This window comes from Neopelma chrysocephalum, unplaced genomic scaffold, assembly GCF_003984885.1.
Source record: "Neopelma chrysocephalum unplaced genomic scaffold, ASM398488v2 Primary Assembly neopelma1_23, whole genome shotgun sequence".
In the NCBI taxonomy this organism is placed as follows: Eukaryota; Metazoa; Chordata; class Aves; order Passeriformes; family Pipridae; genus Neopelma; species Neopelma chrysocephalum.
In genome coordinates, this window is record NW_020897691.1 from 23,307,860 (window position 1) to 23,320,816 (window position 12,957).

The 12,957-nt window shown below is 42.7% G+C and overlaps 1 protein-coding gene across 1 annotated transcript in view; it reads right to left on the reverse strand.

Moving 5' to 3' along the window:
* PDE7B (phosphodiesterase 7B) overlaps positions 1 to 12,957 on the reverse strand; it is a 186,003-nt gene that overhangs the window by 116,091 nt on the left and 56,955 nt on the right. Inside the window, exon 3 of the mRNA XM_027690444.1 lies at positions 5,724 to 5,784. Coding sequence (XP_027546245.1) covers positions 5,724 to 5,784 — 61 coding nt within the window. The remainder of the gene's footprint in view (positions 1 to 5,723; positions 5,785 to 12,957) is intronic.

Here is a 12,957-nt window from a genome sequence, read left to right on the forward strand (position 1 = left end):
GCAAAAACTCAACTATGTGCAGATACAGGGGATCACAAAGGATTCTATGAGGCCCTGAAAACAGCATATGGGCCCACATACCAAGTCCAAAGCCGACTACTCAGTGCAGATGGTCAAACGCTTCTGACAGATCAAACCTCCATTCTGAACAGATGGTCTGAACATTTTCAGACTCTTTTCAGTACCAACCGTGTAGTCCAAGACTCAGCAATTCAGTCCATCACACAACAACCGGTGAAATGCCCCCACTTTAGGAGAAACCCTCAAGGCCATACAGCAGGTGAAAATCGGCAAGGCAGCTGGGGTTGATGGAATTCCACCCAAAGTCTGGAAACATGGGGGCCTTGCACTCCATGCTAAATTTCATGAGCTTGTGGTGCACTGTTGGGAACTAGGCGAACTACCATCAGACCTTCGTGATGCAGTCATCATCACCTTGTATAAGAAGAAAGGTACTAAATCAGACTGCTGAAATTACCGTGGTATTACTCTGCTCTCCATTGCTGGTAAAATCCTGGCAAGAATACTCCTGAACAGACTAATACCCGCTATAGCAGAAGGAATTCTTCCTGAAAGTCAGTGTGGCTTCAGAGCCAAGAGGAGCACCACAGACATGATATTTGTTCTCAGACAACTGCAAGAAAAGTGTAGGGAACAGAACAAAGGTCTCTATGTAACCTTTGTTGACCTCACCAAGGCTTTCGATACTGTGAGCAGAAAAGGTCTTTGGCAGATTTTGGAACGTTTAGGTTGTCCCCCCAAGTTCCTTAAAATGATCATCTCACTTCATGAGGATCAGCACAGCCAAGTCAGATATGGCAACACACTTTCTGAGCCCTTTCTAATAAAGAATGGTGTGAAACAAGGCTGCGTTCTCGCTCCTACCCTATTCACAGTCTTTTTCAGCATGATGCTCCAAAGGGCCACTGCAGACCTCGATGATCAGGATGGTATCTACATTCGATATCGTACTGATGGAGCCTATTCAACCTAAGGCGATTGAAGGCCCACACCAAGACCTTAAACCATCTTGTCCGGGAGCTGCTTTATGCTGATGACGCCGCCCTTGTTGCCCACACAGAAGCAGCCCTGCAGCATTTAACATCCTGCTTTGCAGATGCTGCTGAGCTCTTTGGGCTGGAAGTCAGCTTAAAGAAGACTGAAGTTCTCCATCAACCTGCACCTCAGGAAGTCTTCCATCATCCCCACATCACCATCGGCCAATCAGAGCTCAAATCAGTCCAACAGTTTAATTACCTAGGCAGCCTCATCTCCTCGGATGGTAAGATTGACGGGGAGATAGACAACAGGTTAGCAAAGGCATATAGTGCTTTTGGAAAACTCCATAAAAGAGTTTGGCGTAATAAACACTTGAAGAAAAGTACCAAGATCAGTGTTTACAGAGCCATAGTGCTGTCTACTCTTTTATATGGTTCCGAATCATGGGTCATCTACCGCCACCACCTGCATCTCCTAGAACACTTCCATCAACGCTGCCTCCGTACAATCCTAAACATCCACTGGTCAGACTACGTGACCAACACATCTGTTCTTGAACAGGCAGCAATCACAAGTATTGAGGCCATGCTACTGAGAACGCAGCTGCGATGGGCAGGGCACGTCTCTAGGATGAAGGACCACCGCCTCCCTAAGATCCTGCTTTATGGTGAACTTGCCACTGGCTGCCGCAAGACAGGAGCCCCGAAGAAAAGATACAAGGACTCCCTGAAACAACATCTCAGCCTCGGGCATATTGATCACCATAACTGGTCTACTCTGGCCTCCAATCGGGAGGCCTGGAGACACACCATCTATAACGCTGCTGATGCTTTTGAGAAAGCACACAGGATCACCCTTGAGGAGAAAAGACAACGCAGAAAGAATCATGCCTTGCAGAATATACCATCTAAGGAGTCTTTCTGCTGTGCCTTTTGCAACCGGACATGTCTTTCTCGTATTGGCCTTTTTAGCCACCAAGCTTGCAAGAAACGCGGGTAGAGCCCTTCCCAAATCTTCGTTCGCGAAGCCTAGCCATGATGGTATTTTTATTATTTGTGTTACTACAGAACTTCAGCTTCTCATTGTAATTATATTTTCTTCTTGTTGTTCCTAAGAAATAAGAAAGCACTTATCTTCCCATTTTTCAAAGGATGGTGGATGTGCAGGATTTAAAGTCTTATTCAATGCCATACTGAGGAAAGCTGTGATAGATTTAGGATCTGAACACTGGTCTTACCAAAAGGCTAAGGTGGGCCACTGACTGACTTTCCACTGTGACAGTTATAAAAGTTGTGTTGCTTTAACTAGTATAACATATTGTCCTGCTTTGGCTTGGATAAAGTTAATTTTATTCTTAATGGCTGATATAGTGCTATGTTTTTGATTTAGTATGAGAACTATATAATGTTGATAACGCACTGATGCTGCAGTTTCTGCTCAACAGTGCTTACTCTAAGTCAAGGACATTTTGATTTCCCATACTCTGCCAGTGAGTAGGTGGACCAAACTGGCCAAAGGGATATTCCATATCATAGAGCACCATGATCAGTAAATAAAGCTCTGTGTGTGTGTGTATGTGTGTGTGTGTTGGTTGGGAGCTGTTGATTGCTACTTGGGAACAGGTTGGGCATTGGTCTGCAGCAGTGAGCAATTGTACTGTGCATCACTTTTTTCTCTTGGGTTTTATTCCTCTCTCTCTTTTTCATTATTATTATTATTATTGTTATTGTTGTAATTATTATAATTATTATTATAATGCTTTATTCTGTTTCAATTATTAAACTGTTCTTGTCTCAACCCACAAGTTTCACTTTTTTCTGATTCTCCTCCCACTGCAGGGGGGAAGTGAGCAAGTGGCTGCATGGTGCTTAGTTGCCAGCTGGGACTAAATCATGACACATACAAAAGTGTAAAGAAACAAGCACAATATAAAAAATAGGAGGGAGAACATGATTTTCTGTAACAGCTTTAGTACAGATAATTACACTAATCCTAGGCATATCTTGGGAAGAGCACATTGTTATTATCTATTAAATCCTTAGGAAACACTGTGAAGTGACCATTTAATTTTGTAATTCAAGTTATTTTTTACACTTGAATTACAAATATCCATCACTCTGATTCTGAAAGATGAGGCATTAAACTGATTCTGTGCTCTTAATCTTAGATTGGGTGATATCTAGTCAGTGCATTGAAAAGTTACCTACTTTCACTATAGGCATTGTAAGCATTTAGGCATTTATTTATCTATTATTTAATATTTTCTAGCAGGAAGACAGGAACAGAACAAGATTTTTACTGCAAACGTCTCTTCCTCAACCTTTACAGAAAAAGAACCTCATTCACGTAATTCATGTTACCTCAAGGAATGTGGACTCACAGCAGGAGGCCTGGCATTACTCCTAAAAAACTTTAAACTTTAAGCTAACCCACAACCAGTAGTATAACTCAGATACAGATATTTTCTGACGAAAACAGCTGCTACCATTTTATAGTAAAGCTTGATAACATGCAGTGTCAAGTATGGACTGATCTTGTGTCAAAGATCCCTGAAGAAATACAGTCAGTACTCCAGGCTCCTGTGTTTCATTTTGTACTAGAATAATTATCCTCTTGCAGTTGCTGGGACTTGCCCTCTAGATTTCTGTTAGCACTGTGTCACTGTTACAGCAAATGACAGTGGGACTGTTTCAGCACATTTCAAAGAGGGTGCAGTCAAGAAAGATGTCCCTCTCTGAAGGCACATTGTGTCTTTGTTGACTAGTTATGCCCACAGACACTAATGTCAGCTTCACACTGATAAGTGACAAACTGTGTCGTGTTCTCTCAGAAATTCAATTCCCTTGTAAAATCTGAGATTGGACACTCATGACACATTCAACACAAACTCTTAGACCTTTTAGGCTGCACGGTTTCTGGTTCCCTACAGAGTTCAGCATGAAAGGAGAGGTACCAGAGTGGACGCCCTCTGGCTTTACAGCTCTACCAGAACCACACACATTTCTGTGATAAATAGAGATAGTGGAGTTTGTCTCCAGTATCAACCACATCTTCTACTATGTTTCTGTTTGTTAGTTTCTATTTTCCATACCTCTTACAAAGCAGTTCTGGAATATCCAAATTGCACTTAGAATAGTTTAAGCTCTGTACATGATTTGGAATACTTTGGGGTGAAATGTAAAATTCTATATTATATGTGACACTGTAGTCCTTAATTTGTTAGAGACACCGAAGAATAACAACAGCAGGCGAAACATTTTTTAATACAAGAGATGTAACTTCTGAGAGTCAGTTACACCTTTGGCGTGCGCTCTTGGAATCATTTTTACATTCCTAGCAGTTTCCTTACACAGCACAACATATATTCTCATTCTTGTACATGTATATACTACAAGACATAGATAAGACTATATCTAATGGAAACAAGATCTTGTTCTTCTCACTGCTCCTAAAGAATCATTTGCATTAAGGAGGATGTCAAACTCCCACTTTTTGACTGACTTGTTATAAAAATGTCAAACCAAATGATGAACCAAACCCATGCAGAAGGTTATTTTTTTGTTCTCCTCTCTCTCATCCCCCATTTACCCACCCCAACGCATAATAACAATTACATGGATATAATATCCTTAGAAGTAGAGTATTAGGAATTCAATTGTATTTACACTGTAGATTATAATTGGCATGATAAAGGATCACAAGTGTATCTTTTCTGTCAGCTTGTTCCATTAAGAAGGTCTAACCATGGATCATTGATGTAATAGATCATTATGGCCCATTGTGTCAGTTCATCTGTTGGGATCTGTGCACTATAAGCATGACAGATTTCTCTGCAGCAATTAAAGTCTATTATGACAATAGGATTTAATGAATATAAACAACAAACCACATAATCTGTTATTACAGAACACAGCTATGCACCCAGATGGAAATTAAGTTCCTAGACATTGCCAGATGCAGTTTTAAAAATTATGACTATTTAAATTTTCACATTATTAGATGCAATGCTCTAATTTACAGCATGTATTTATGACCTGGCAGGTCAAAGTCTTCAGAACTTAAAACCTAATCCTACAAGAGTTCCATGATTTCATTTTTTTCTGAGTAAACACTATCTTTTAGGTTTTTAGACACTTACTCCCTGTTTTTCACTGTGATAAAAGCTGTGCTGTTTATGTTTCAGTACTAACATTGGAGATGAAACAAACAACCACAATAAAATTGGTCACAGAAATTAATGAAACATAGCAGAACCTTCCTGTATTGTTTCCAAAGAATAGACATTTCTACTTAATATTCATTTTCACAAAGCTACACTGGTGCAAATCTGAAAAATCATAGTGATTGAAATTTTTTCATGGATGTAGCTCAAAGTCTGATCTAGAGACTTTTGATACATGCTCATGAAAATAATACTCTCTTTCAAAGTGCAGATTTTCAACTTTTGAATATGAGTTCTGGACTTTAGTACATCAGAGGTTCCAATTATAGTGTTGGTACAGCTATATTTTCATCTGCATATGGACACTACTGGAACATATATTCTTTGTTTAAATAATTGAAAGTTCACATAAAGATATATTAATGAGGACTACACGTGGATGAGCTATGTAGATGTCATTGTGAATCATCATGGTCATTATCATGTACTTTTTAGAAGAAATCCCCAACTAAACATATTTGCACACACTTGTATTGAAAAGGGAAAGGACTCTTACCCTTACCTAGCATGCGAACACATTTGGCATTCTGGTCAGGACTATCAAATGAGATTTCTCCGCACCTCTGGAAAAATAGAAAGGATATATTTAGTTAAAGATAGTATCTGTGACAGTATCCCTGTTCTCGCCCTCTGATATCTCTGTTTATGTTTTGGAACTAGGGACTTTCAAAGACAGACTGCAAAAATGTCAAAATGAAAATATTTGCAAGTAGCCAAGGTTTGAGAAAAAAACAGACATCACTAACGTGCAAGGATGGGTTGACACGGTATCCCAGGCTGTTCACCAAAAACTCGAGGTAACATCTACTGCCTTGGTAACTATATCTTAAGCTACTGCCTGATCCATGTTACTGCTTGTTACCATCAGACCCAATTATACAGGAGGCCTCATTTACCACTGGCAGATATTGCAACCCTCTTCAGTATGCAGATTTAGTTGTCACACGGCTGTACCCTAAACAGGATCTGTGAAATGATTGATCTGAAAACAAAACTGTGCTGTGCTGATCCAATAATTTGTATCTCTGTAAAATGAACTTATTTAAAAAGAAAAATATCCCCAACTCCTAATTATTTATTCAGTAAAGTTGAACTCTCCATAATACCTATGAGTAAAATTGTTTTTTGTAAGGTGAAAATAATTTATGTCTCTATGCTAACATGTTCTGTTAATGAAAAATAATATTCACGTAATGTTCACAGATACATTTTCAAGACTGATGTCTGTCCCTATCATCAAGGACGATTCTCTCCCTACACAAACCCATTCAAGGAACATTATTAGAGTTATGATCAGAATACAGGAGTGTTGGGTTGTTTTCAAACACAAGACATCAATTCTGAGTTTATGCAGACAGGTCTGTCAGTTTAGCTGCCAGGAGAAACATAGTTGGTGTGGCTCATGGGTCTGATCCAGCTCTGATTAAAGTCAGTCAGTGTACAGATCCCACTCACTTCAGTAGTGGTTCCTTCAGATGCTACAAAACAGATTCAGTTTTGTATCACTACACTCAAAGTTCATGACAGGGGCTTAAGGATAGCCTCATATTTTATGGGTAAAAGTGGTCTATACTTCCTTTTCTACATATTTATGGTTTTGATATCTATGACCAAATAGGAATAAAAGCACAGTGAGTCAAGTTTAGAAAAATCACTGAGAGTTGTCCATTTCCCTTCCTCCTCCTTTCTCTCTCTTATGCACTTGCTCCTTTTCAGCACCTATGGTGAAGTCATTAGTACTGGGGGGTATTTTGCCATTTCTTTTTAGTTAATAAAAGTGACGCAGCAAATGTGAAAACCTACAAAGGATCAGATAAGTAAAAAGCTCCAGAACTTCAAAGGAGATAAAACGCAGCAAGTTTCATAAATGAACAACACTTTTGGAACTCCCTGTTTTTAAAAAAGCCTTCACCTCCCTCACATCGAAATAAACACAAATAAACAAACAAAAGTCCTACACAGAGTCTTTTCATATATCAGTACATCTAAAAAGAGTAAACAGACGCCTGTATTAACTTTCCTAGGTGGGAGCACATACTACTGAAAGATTGCAAAAGAAAAACATCTAGTATTTCAAAGTTAATTTTATGAATGCTTTTATACCAGCTCCCTGTAAGGAGAAATAGGAATAAAATATTTATTCTTCTAGGAAGAATGTTAAGATATGGGCATCTTTTCACAGAAATCTCCCAGCTACTTCTTCACAACCATAACATACTTAGACAAACACAGATGTAAGGCAGCATGTCAAAATTCACTGCCCATTTCACCCTTGGATTTATTCTGCTCTGTGAAAACCTTTGGTTATTTTTGATTCAGTTCCTCAGAAGTATTGTATATTCCAGACATATTTATATAAACATCACATTTCAGACTGGTAAATGGTGTCTTAAAATATCTAACAATACTCACCAGTCTTAGTGTTATGAAACTGGGAAAACAGCTAATGTTCCCCAGAGTCCACTAACATCCCACAGGATCCATTGTGATGATGCATGAACTTTGAAAACTTTGCAAGTAAGATTCAGATAACTGTATATGAACTAGTGGCGCCCAACGTGGGGCACAGTTGGAGGTCCCTCACATTGAGGAAACTCCTGTGTCTCCACTTGGGCTCAGGCGACGCCGGAGAGGTGATCGTCCCGCCGGTCCCCCCAGCTGGACGGACGACTGTGGGCTGCAGAGCTGCACGGGTCGACGCACCGGAGAAGGTGAGCAGCTGGGGACATTCCACACCCACCCCAACACCAACACCCCGATACTTTTATTAGAGAAGGGAGGATCTCTATAACACCAAGATGGGACTTACATTGTCCACCTCCCAGAAATTCGTCTACAGACGCCTTAAAGACTTCATCATTGAACACGGTCACCCCCTGGATAAGAAATCCGCCAAGGCACTTGCTAAATGGCTGGACAATAAAAATCATAAATTAACAGACGACACCACAGCCGAGGAGTGGCAAGCAATAGGATACAGCCTTTGGCGTGATAATGAAAGGGGGGACCGAAAGGCAAAAAAGGCGTTGATTGCCTGGAGGCTAGTTCTGATGGTGCTACAGCACCAAATGATGAACGAGAATAACAGCCTCCATGTACCTGCTCCAAAACGAGAAAAAGCAACTGCGTCACAACATTCGCGGCATACACAAGATGGCGGGAGGGAGAAGACACCACGGCGAACACAAAATGGCGGCGAGGAGGAGGGAGACGGGAGACGCGCGGGACGGAGGCGGGAAAAGTCCTCGCGGGAACCATCAGCGCGGGAAAAGAGGGGGCGGGCCCTCGTAGCACCACCCCCCAGACCACCTCCACCTCCTCCCACACGTGTCAGGGACCCCTCCCCCGAGTCGCCCACGTGTTCGTCCACTCCCTCCAGCTCCGCCTCCTCCCCTGAGAGGTCACCTTCCGGGGGAGAAAGGGAGGCGAGGGGCGGGGCTAGGCCAAAGGTCAAAGCCGGTTTCCGGCAACATGGCCGCGCCCATAGGGCCCGTAACACCAAGGCCTACCCTGCCTGCCGCTACACTGACACTGACCCGGACGAGGACACAGGCCTCACACAGCGCTCCCCTGAAAGGCACAACAATATGCCCAACATATGGAAGCCCTTCAGAGAGGAAGCGGCTCAGGCTAACGACACCGAGTTTTTAAAAGCGTTTCCAATATTTCTGGAAGAAGGGAAGGCTCCAGAATGGAGACCGATCTCGTATCCCATGTTAAAGGACATCAAAAAAGCTATGGTTGAGTATGGCCTGGGAGCGCCATATACGATCGGTCTCCTGGAGTCCTTCTTCCTTGCCTACCTATTAATTCCCTATGATATCAGGGCAGTCATCAACGGACTTTTCACTACCATTCAGTCCTCGGTATTCGAGGCTGAGTGGAAGAAATTAATCGTGACTTATGTTAACGAGAAAATGGAGAGAAGGGGTATTCCAGTAAGGCAAGCCATAGACATGCTTTATGGCGAGGGGAGCTACTCAACCAGAGGGGATCAATCCCGAATTGAACCAAAATTTTTAGAAATTACTAAAGAATTGGCACTGGAGGCGGTAAAGAGGGTGGCGGACGCGTATGTCCAGACGCCCTCTTTCACCCTCATTAATCAAGGCCCTAAAGAACCGTTTATTGATTTCATTACGAGGTTAAAAGAAGCAATTAAAAGACAAGTCAATCAAAAAGAAAGTCAAGAAATCCTATTCAATAAATTGGTTGTCGAAAAAGCAAACGAGGATTGCCAAAAAGCTTTAAAAATGCTAAAAAATCCCTCTCTGGTTGAGATGATCGAGGCTTGCAAGAACATCGGCTCCAACTCACATAAAGCACGTCTATTGGCTGCCGCCTTCACTGGGCCCCAAACATGTTTTAATTGTGGTCAAAAAGGACATTTTAAGAAACATTGCCCCAAGACTGTTTCAGAACCTAATTTATCTAACGTACCCAAATCCCTCTGCCGGAGGTGTGGGAAAGGGTTTCACTGGTCATCGGCCTGTAGGTCGGTGACCAACATAAACGGTGAACCCCTTCCCCCCAGAAAGTCTCCCGCAATTAAAAGAAAAGTCACCTTTAGCTCCCTGCCCGACCTGCGTCAATGCTCCTGTGAGCATTCGGGAAACGGGGAGCAGAGCGCTCAGGGGGGCGCGAGGACACAAATAACCCCTCAACCACGCTCCATCCTGCGCCAAACTCCGCGCCCAGCTACCCCGTAACCGGGAGACCTCCGGCAGAACTTGTCCCTCCTCAAAATCAGTGTATTCCCCTAAATTGGATAACCCTCACTGTTACATCCCCACTACCTCTCCTAAATCAATGCGAGCAAATAATTAAAGTTACCCCATCTACTGATATAGACGCAAACACTACATATCTGATAGTCTCTCATCTTTCGGCTGTGGCAAGGGGCATCTTTGTGACTCCCACACTCCTGACGGGGTTGACAAACTCTAACATCGCCATTTGTCTAACTGTCCACCTTCCACCCTTGCAGTTGGAGGACCGCTTCCCAGTGGCTAAAATGATCCCCACCGACGATCTTCTCTGCGCGGTGTCCTGGGAAGAAGAACGGAGGGATAACTCGCTGACAGAAGTCCATTGGGCGACTTCAGTGAGGACCTCTAGACCCTTACTAACGTGTCGCGTTCTCTTCCCTTTGTCTAGACACCCGCAGAGGGTGACGGTGGAGGGTCTTTTGGACACGGGGGCGGACGTCACCATCATCGCCTCCAGGGACTGGCCACATAGCTGGCCAGCCCACACGACAGATACAAGGGTCAGCGGTGTGGGAGGTGTCCAGCACCCTGTCAGGAGCCGTGAAGTGGTAACAGTCTACGGGCCAGAGGGCAGATCTGCAACCCTACAACCGTATGTATTAAACATACCAGTCACACTTTGGGGAAGAGATGCTATGGAACAGTGGCAACTAACACTCAGGACGGAGGAAAATTTTTAGGAGGGGTCACTGAACAATTGCAGCTGCCCAAATTAACCTGGAAAACAGAAACACCAGTTTGGGTAGATCAGTGGCCCCTTCCTAGACAAAAGCTGCAAATTTTAAATGACCTAGTTAATCAAGAATTGGCTAAAGGACATCTGGAGCCTTCCACCAGTCCCTGGAACACTCCAGTGTTCGTCATCAAAAAGTCCTCAGGTGCCTGGAGATTTCTCCAGGACCTGCGCAAAGTAAACGAAGTCCTCGAGCCAATGGGAGCCCTCCAGCAGGGAATGCCTTCTCCATCCATGCTCCCTGCTGAATGGCCCCTAGTGGTAATCGACATTAAGGACTGTTTTTTCCACATATATTTGAATCCGGCTGATTCGGCGAAATTTGCGTTTTCAGTCCCTGCCATCAACGTTTGTGAACCCCATCGCAGGTTCCAGTGGAAAGTGCTTCCTCAGGGGATGAAGAACTCTCCAACACTTTGTCAGATGTTCGTGGCAAAGGTGTTGGAACCAATTAGAAAGAAATTTCCGCAGGCAATCATTTTCCATTATATGGATGATGTATTGATTTGCGCAAAAACCAAATTATCGGTTAGGCAGACGTTGGATGCCACAATTTCGGCTCTAAATTCAAATGGATTAGAAATATCCCCTGAAAAAATACAGAGAGAAGCACCTTGGAGGTACCTCGGACTCCAAATTGACACAAAAACCATAAAACCTCAATCAGTAGAAATTGACAAAAAGGTCCGAACTTTGAACGACCTCCAAAAGCTGTTGGGAGCGATCAATTGGATCCGACCTGTGCTAGGGATCACAACCGGTGATCTGCACCCACTGTTCGAGCTTCTCAAAGGAGATGCAGATCTGTCCTCCCCCAGATTCTTAACATCAGACGCCAGAAATGCCCTTGCCACAGTCGAAATGAAAATATCCGAGAGACAATCTAACAGAAGGATGGAGGGACTGCCATCCTCACTAGTAATCATCAAAGAAAGACACCAACCACTAGCAATTTTGGGACAATTTACAACTGGCGGAAAAGACTTCTGTCTATGGGAGTGGTTGTTCCTCCCCCACCAATTTTCCAAAACAATCGTAACCATTGCAGAAATGATTGGCAAACTGATCTTCAAAGGGCGCACCAGGTGTTTAGAACTCAGTGGAGAGGAACCAAATTACATCTACCTCCCATTAACTTCTGAACACTTGGAACAACTGCTGCAGAATTCCACTGACTTTCAAATCGCCATCGGGGGTTACCCGGGAGAAGTCAAATTTCACCTCCCGGCGTGCCCGTTTTTGCAAAGACTAATTCCAATTCCATTAAAACTCAAAGTTATGCAATCTGACCTACCAATTAAAAATGCAAAAACCATTTTTACAGATGGCTCCGGGAGAACCGGAAACGCAGTAATTGTTTGGAAACAAAAGAATAATTGGCACCAAGACATTCACAAAGTACAAGGTTCTCCACAAATTGTAGAATTATCAGCAGTTGTTCGCGCCTTCCAAATTTTCAATAAAGAACCAATTAATATTGTCTCTGATTCGGCATACGTTGTGGGCATTGTCAAAAGGATTGAAAATTCATATCTCAAAGAAGTATCTAATGAAAAATTATCTAATTTATTGAAAAAATTGCTGTTTTTAATTGAAATCAGAGAATTCAGATATTACATCGTCCACACGAGGTCCCACACTACTCTACCTGGTCCTGTGGCTGAGGGAAACCAGATCGCCGACCATCTGGCAGGTGTGGTAGTTACCCCAAATTTGTACCAACAAGCGAAAATTTCGCATGAATTTTTTCACCAAAATGCGCGATCGCTAAAAAAACAATTCGGCCTCAAATTAACTCAAGCAAAAGAAATTCTAAAAGCTTGTCCAGATTGCCAAAAAATTGCCCCACTGGTTCCAGAAGGGACAAATCCCAGGGGGCTGTCAGCATTGGAAATTTGGCAATCTGATGTTACACACGTACCAGAATTCGGCAAATTAAAGTATGTTCATGTGTCTGTGGACACGTTTTCAAAGATGATTGTAGCCACCGCGCATTCTGGGGAAAAAAGCAGAGATGTCAAAAAACATTTCCTGTCTGCATTTGCTAGGATGGGAGTCCCCAAACAAATAAAAACTGACAACGGACCATCCTATGTATCTGCGGACACGAAAAAGTTTTTTGATGATTGGGGAATTCACCACACCACTGGAATTCCTCACAACCCCACGGGACAGGGTATAGTAGAGCGGGCCCACCAAAATATCAAAAATTTACTTAATAAACAAAAGAGGGG